The sequence below is a fragment of the Corythoichthys intestinalis genome, chromosome 21, assembly GCF_030265065.1.
Source record: "Corythoichthys intestinalis isolate RoL2023-P3 chromosome 21, ASM3026506v1, whole genome shotgun sequence".
NCBI lineage: Eukaryota > Metazoa > Chordata > Actinopteri > Syngnathiformes > Syngnathidae > Corythoichthys > Corythoichthys intestinalis.
Window position 1 is genome coordinate 20,806,935 of NC_080415.1, and position 7,295 is coordinate 20,814,229.

The following is a 7,295-nucleotide window of genomic DNA, read 5'->3' on the forward strand; positions in this document are numbered from 1 at the left end:
CTCTATGGCTTTGTTTAATTGCCGTTAGGATATTGAAGGGGGTCACTCTTCCCAATTTCTTCCCTGTAAAGTGTCTGTACCCAAAATGTTTGAGAACTGCTGTTTTAACGCTTAATATTTATTGTAGGCAGGTTGGCAATTTAGAGATTTAAGAGTTATAGACATCTTTTTTAGTCATTTTCATCCCCCGAAAAGTTGTTTTAATTTATATTTTCCGATACACTTTGACTGGCTACATACACTATAGCAGTGTTTCTGACACTTATTTTTTAAAATTTTGTGGAGCAAAAATGTACTGTACAGTGATCCCCTCGCTACTTCATGCTTCAAATTTCACACCATCAGTCCATCGTATTTTTTTTTTTTTTTCCAATTTAAAAAAAAATACAGATTAGCTGTCCCAATCTGATCATGTAGTCTTCCTTTCTCTCCTGCTGCTTTTCTTGGTCTAGCAGTGAACTGGAGTTGCTGATTAAAGTTAACGATTATTGACAGACTCTAAGGTTTGATCTTGCCAGAGATGCTTGGAACCTGAAACTTCAAAGTGGCGCATGCATCAATCATTGTTTAGCTTGTTAAACAGTTGCTGTTGCAACTTATTGTGTGTAAGTGAGCAGCTTGAGCGGATTTGAGTGGACTCACTCAATGAATAATTTAACAAAGACAAACATTTTTCTCCTTTATTCATGTTCAAAAATAATTTGGTGGGACAGTAACATGTTTAAAACATCATAATTATTACATTTGAAGTGCTTAAAAACAATTTATTAAAATACATATACTTGTCTTATATGTATATCTGTTCAAAGCTAATTCTGATTAAATACATTGAACACACACACAAAAAAATTGTTTTTTTAAGGGGTGGGGCGTTACTTCGCGGTTTTTCCACTTATCACGCTGGGTTCTGGTCCCTGTTAACCGCGAAAAACGAGGGATCACTGTATATACAGTATAGGTATTGAGCCATTAAGCCCAATGAAAAAGAACTGCTTCCATTATTAGAAGTTTGTCTGTTTTACATTTGGTCAGAAGATACTTGTCCAACTTGTTTCCACAGACAGACACAACAGATGGATGCCCAGAAGACGTTCAAACATTTGCTACCTTTTGTCGGTTGGTAATTTCTAGTGACGTAAGAGCACTACTTTGTGGTTTTGACACCTGGTAATTAGTGAGTTATGCGTTTATGTATTGAGTCATCCATCATCTTGAGTCGCAAATGTGACATGTGGTTATAGTGATTAAAGAAATGACAAGAAAAGGATGGCTGGTCATTCTTCATTGTGTTGCATGCAAAGCAGTCAGTTGCAGAGGCACGCATAAAGGTAAGAAATAATGGAGCGTTTAAAAAATAAACATGCAGCATCAGTCTGTGATCATCTCTTCTAGTGACATTTGCAGTTCAACAGATTTGAGGGATGATGCACCGCCGTCCATTGCAAACATCTTTAAGAACTCCAAAGTAGTGAGAACCACCTGATGGAAAGACAAGCAGTTGTAAAAAGGTGTGGACAATTTCACTTCATCTCAATCAATATATTTAAATAGCCAGATCCATTTTGACTGGGAGGTCTAGGTGTGAGCCCCCCAAGTCAATATGGATTGGACGTCCAGCGTCGTTAATGGCACTGAAACATGAGCATTCACAGCCAAGCCTCTCAGTTTAAATGAATAGGATGTGTATAGCTGTCAATGGCAGGCATTGCGTTAAATTTGCTCCTCCCAAACAGACAAAGCTTATTTCTACCAAGATGTCTCACATTGACAAACTTCTTGAAATCTTATTTTTAACCTCTGAGACCCTAAATGTTGACCTCACCTCAACCGTGATGAGTTTTTTCTTCCAAGGCATCTTCTCTGGGTCAGGCCACTTCTCCCCCAGGCAGATAAAGAGGGAGAAAGGGCCACACTCTTTGCTGTCAAGCTCTACAAAGGCCAGTATTCCTGAAGGAGACAGCACCAATCAAGCCAAGTACACATCACACACTTGACGAGGGAAAAAATAACCCTACCTTGGATAAAATCCTTCAATTGAAAAAATGGCTGGGGCTGCATTTTGGAGATTTCCTGGGGGTGTCCGCTGTCGTCAAAATTGGAGAAGCTCCAAAAAGCTTTGATTTCACCTCGTCTCTGGCCGTAAATGACGTTGCCTGACACGCCTATGTCCAATCCCTCGCCCATGTTGTCCAAGATACACTGGGTCAACCTGGCTTGTTTTTGATCCTTGATATTGACAGGGCTTGGCAGGGAGACAATAGACAGGCCCGACTCGTGGTCCAACAGTGGCTCCCCCAGTTCAGGCCTTGAGTCAAGATTTAAAGATTGGACATCAATAGATGGCAGTTAATTAATTAAACTCCATTAAGTGTCTCCTTTGCTAAGGGCGTTATTATTTTTTATGTTACCTGTAAACTAAGCGGAATCCAGCTTCATTGTTAATTATCTGCTCAGAAACCTGCACACCTCTATAGTACACAGTTATCCTGAATTGGGTCTCTATAAACAATGATAATAGTTACTAAACAAGATCAAGTTCGTCGTAGACTTTGTGTGGGATATGTCTATTAAATTTACTTACGTAAATGACCTCCATCGGTGGTCTTATTAAAGTATTCTAAAAACTGCTTCGCTAACTGTCCACTGCAAGCCCCATTTTCAGCTTCCTCCATTGGTTGCGCCGGTTGCCCAGGCGACCAAGCTTCGCCGACCGCGCTCTCCGCCGCTACTGGATATGTTTGTTGCCATGGTGACGCGCGACCGCCTATCACAAGCTGATGCTGGAGCTCCTGTTGCTCGGGTGGAAGCGCAAAGGCGGACTTGTCTTCTGTGGGGGAGAGTTGGGTGGAATTGAATATTTCTGCAGTGCAAAAGTGACTAAAATGAACATAAATGAGGGTCTTTTTCTAGGTAAGGTGTAGGTTACTTAAGGCTTCTATTGGGTGATATTTTTGCTGATACCTGCTTGAGGTCCGATGTTAAGTTGTTCAAGACAGTTCTGCAGAATATCCTCATTGGGGCTGGATTCTGTCAGCAAATTGTAGTTGAACACGGGGAAGCAAACCTCTCCTCATGCTGTCATTCTACTAATAAATATGAGCTACTTTCACCTTCGATAGGACAATAGAGGAGCTCATCCACGAATGGGATAACATGGCTCTAAAAGGCAGACATGCGGCATTAGTGCTTTAATGTGTCTTTCAACAAGGAACACACAACACAGACACGTACTTCTTGTATGGGAGGACTTTCCAGCTCAGGTTGGATGGATGGGCTGGCAGAAGAGTTGCCTTGATAAAAAGATATTTTGATGCATCATGCTTCTCATCAACCAAGAAGGTTTGTCTGATTTTATGAAATGGATTGGGATTAATCGGATCTACTGGGTAAAAAGAATTGCTGCTGTTTGCAGAATAAGAAATATTCATGACCATAGCCTCTCTCCTGTCTGAGATTAGTGATAAATCCTATAGGTTGAACAATTTGGCAGAGTTTCTTTGGATTTTTTGTGTTGGGGACAATTTATGTAATGCATCAAAATGACTGAGGATATATTAGGGGATTCTACCCATCAGCAATAATCTAATATGTGGTGTTTTACAACCGACTAATTACCGTGGCTCACCTCCTGAAGGTGACTCAGCTGGCCAACGATACACTTTGTGAGGGTTTGCAGTGTCGTTTTTGTTGTCCACGATCAAGTCGAACTTTTTAGCATGCAGCGCACATCGGAAGTTTCTCTTCCAAACCGAGGGATCTCCGTTAATGCGGCCGTTGCCACTCACGTTTGCCCACGCCTACACCAAAGAAACACACACATTAATCTGTTCACAAAATACCGGAACCCAAGATAGTAGAGAGCACGACTGTGTATACATTTTGTAAAAATCAAGAAAAGCAGGTTAACACAACAAAGACGCAAACATTGATCGGTAGATAGGTAGATGCACCTTGAAGATGAGAACGTCTTTATCGGAAGAGTCTTGTCTCAAGGCATGTTTCCAAGGAATGCAAAATTCTGTTTTCTCCTGGTTGGTCCAACATACACCAGGATAAGTCCCGCTGTCAATCTGTGTCCAAAGCCACGGGATGAGCAGAGGTTTGGAATGAGCCATCTATGAGCAAGAAAACAAGTCATTAGACCAGTGGTTCTTAACTGGGGTTCGATCGAACCCTAGGGGATCGGTGAGTAAGCCTCAGGGGTTTGGTGGAGGTTAAGAAACACAGAGCCCTATTTTGTACGCTGACTAAATGTAGGCAAAGTGACATTTTAGACCAGGTTTTGGACTGGTTAATTTATAGGCCTTATTCCATTTCTTTCAAATGCTAGCCCTCTATCTAATGGGAGGAGAAATCCGTTTGCTCAGTGGAAGGTTGACTGGTAAGTTTAACAGACGTACAGACAGCGTGAACTGCATAGATATTAAGGGTGTAACGGTACATGTATTTGTATTGAACCGTTTCGGTTCGGGGTTCTCGGTTCGGTACGGGGGCGTACCGAACGAGTTTCTGACGAAATGTAAAGTGCTGTCAAATTTAGCGCGTTAACGGGCGGTAATTAATTTTTTTGAATTAATCACGTTAAAATATTTGACGCATTTAACGCAAGCGCGGAATGCCCGCTCATGCTTCCCATAATCCCACTGTTACGTCCCACGGACGGCTGCTAAGGGCGTAACATAAAACTAGACACTCACACAAATTGCAAATGGACACAAATTTATTCACACAAGTCAAACTCGCAATGAACAAAATATACAAAATGCGGAAAAAGCTGGCTTCAGCGTAAGCCCAGGCCAAAACAACAAACAAAATGAAACTACACTTGAACCCCACCCGCTAAGTAAACCCTGATCGTAAAAAAGAAAAAACAATACAGCCACTAACCTGGCTTCTACAGTAAACAAAACAGGTTGAACGGAAACGGCAGTTTACCTCTACTGCTGCGGTGCTCTTATTTACAGTGGTGAACAAAAACGATCCAATAACGAATGAACACAAAATACCTCACCGAAAAAGCGGGAGTGTAACAAAATAGCGATCAAATGCACAGGTGAATGAATAGCGAGCAAACAGCTGGTGAGGAGGTACGCGGCACGTATGCTGTCAAATGCGAAGTTGCGAACTCTGAGTGTTGACTGTAAAAGGACGAGCGGTCAGATGACTTTTGTTAACGCTGCCTTTATTTGGTTAACAAGACTCAGGCACAATACAACACACACGCGGGTATGCAAGCTCAAACAACGGCCTAATAGTATTACCCAGAGCCATATTACCGTGTATCGGATTAGCTGCCGTAAAGCAAGTGTTGTTATTGCCGCAAATGTAAACAAAGCGTTGCATAATGGATACATGTCAGACAGCGGCTAGTTCGGGTGGCCCGTCAGCGGCGGTGACATCGTCAGCCCGGCCGGCGTCAATCAGAGTACACCACGTTGGGAGGGGAGGCAGCCAGCTGGCGGACGCGGCAATCAGATGACTGACAGTCTCAAAAAAGATAACAATTAAACGGCCAGGGCCGTCGCACCACTTAGAAGTGCAGTGAGCAGCGTGGGTAACGGTTAAATGTTAACATGGAAGATGGTTGGCCCTCTGGGTGGGGAATTTAAATTTAAAAAGAATATAGATGGAACAACTCTTCACTTCAGTGTTGCAACTGTTCAATTTTGCACATCAGATATTTATTTTAAAGAACAAGTCTTAGCTAAAGTTATTTTTAGTTTGTTTTTCAAAATATCTACATTTCAGAATATTGTATTTTCTATTTTTGAGCAGAATTCTAGCTTTGTAGAGGCTAATGTTCCTATTGTTGAAAGCACAAAAGTGTGTAATAAACAACTAGCACATTTATATTTTGCATTTTGTTTTCTTACTGTACCGAAAATGAACCGAACCGTGACCTTAAAACCCAGGTATGTACCGAACCGAGAGTTTTGTGTACCGTTACACCCCTAATAGATATAATTAAAAAATTGCTACATTTTACACAAAAAAATAGTATTTGATGCAAGGATGCGACAATAAAATAAGAACGTAGACATGAAAATAAAAAAAGGAACAGTGTGAAATAGGTTTAATTTCATTTACCAACGTGAAAACGAACAGCAAATGTCAAAAGTATTTGTAGTCATTTGGAAATCTGGAAGAAATTTGAACAGGAATTCACTTAATGTTAGCATGCTAAGTTTTGAATTTGGAGAAAAATGGCTTTATTATGAATTTCCGAAGGGTTCGATAGATGCAGCTGTGAAACTTGTGGGGTTTCGTTACCTTCAAGCAAAAATAAGAACCACTGCATTAGACACTGTCCACATCCCATTTTGTGACATTTCTACAAATTTCATTACAACTGAAACTGTTGAAAACAATAACAAAACAATTAAATCAATTTTGCCATAATTGCAACATTTTTAAACTGTAAATTGGGTAAACTAGCCTGAATGTATCACTTGGCAAGAAGGGGGGAAAATGACCATTACATATTGAACCTATATATCAAAAGCAATGATAATTTACGTTGAACTAACAAAATTTTACGAATATAAATGTAGACTAATTAAACTGTACCATCCATGAAAATGTACAAAATTATCTCGCTTTTTTTTTTTATATCACTTTAAAACACCACGCAGTCCTGACCTGTAGATGGCGTCATTGTATCATAGACGTAAAAAAGCCATTTTATTAAATCCGACAAAGAATAAAATACAGTACAGTAAGTAAAAAAATATATATATATACTTGTACATACAGTAGTTTTCAAACACCAAATTTAAGGTAATTTTGGAGTGAAGTCACAAAGATGCAGAAACGTAATTACACATTTGGAGCTTACAACAGTAACTGGATGTACGCATTAAAATCCCGTTTCTTCGTTTAAAAACCTGCTGCAAACCGCTAACGCAAATAATGATTTAAAAAAGTATATACCTGTACTCGAATATGCTAACTACTACGCTGTTTAGTTTTACCGAGTAAGAAAATGTTGTCTAATGAGAAAATAAAACACGGACGGTTGCTATTCAACATATATAAACATATGTACCAATTTGGTTTTACTGTACCTGGAAAAGTGGTCGACCTCTTGGATGTGTTGCGTTCAGGTGCAGTCTCTGTGCTGTACTTACTAGCGACAGAATGGCCAGGCTTGTGCTCCTAGCCTCCTAACGTTTCAAAAATACTGTGGCGCCGAGTGGGAGTGCCTTCACTGGAAACTCCGAGCTTTCGGTTTCGTTTTCCAAACGTTTTCATGACTCAATCGTTTCAGTCAGCCGAGCCGAGCCCTTCGGCACGGG

General features: G+C 40.4%; 1 protein-coding gene across 1 annotated transcript; it reads right to left on the minus strand.

Moving 5' to 3' along the window:
• Positions 1-598: 598 nt before the first annotated feature.
• Positions 599-7,205, minus strand: irf3 (interferon regulatory factor 3). Its single transcript, XM_057825474.1, has 11 exons — positions 7,065-7,205; positions 3,951-4,115; positions 3,626-3,797; positions 3,232-3,290; positions 3,111-3,159; positions 2,962-3,027; positions 2,582-2,827; positions 2,409-2,499; positions 2,016-2,305; positions 1,823-1,947; positions 599-1,479 (listed from the first exon to the last, which is right to left on the minus strand). The coding sequence occupies exons 2-11, from the start codon at positions 4,113-4,115 to the stop codon at positions 1,369-1,371; spliced, it is 1,374 nt and encodes a 457-aa protein (XP_057681457.1). The 5' UTR covers positions 7,065-7,205; the 3' UTR covers positions 599-1,368.
• Between the last annotated feature and the right edge of the window lie 90 nt (positions 7,206-7,295).

What these genes read in the sequence shown, in the direction of transcription:
- irf3 (XM_057825474.1), bottom strand. Translation starts at nt 4,115, where the DNA reads ATGGCTCATTCCAAACCTCTGCTCATCCCGTGGCTTTGGACACAGATT. An exon ending in AAAGTCCTCCCATACAAGAA is followed by an intron (nt 3,160 to 3,231) that starts GTACGTGTCTGT and finishes TCTGCCTTTTAG; the next exon opens with AGCCATGTTATCCCATTCGT. An exon ending in AAAAACTCATCACGGTTGAG is followed by an intron (nt 1,480 to 1,822) that starts GTGAGGTCAACA and finishes TCTTTCCATCAG; the next exon opens with GTGGTTCTCACTACTTTGGA.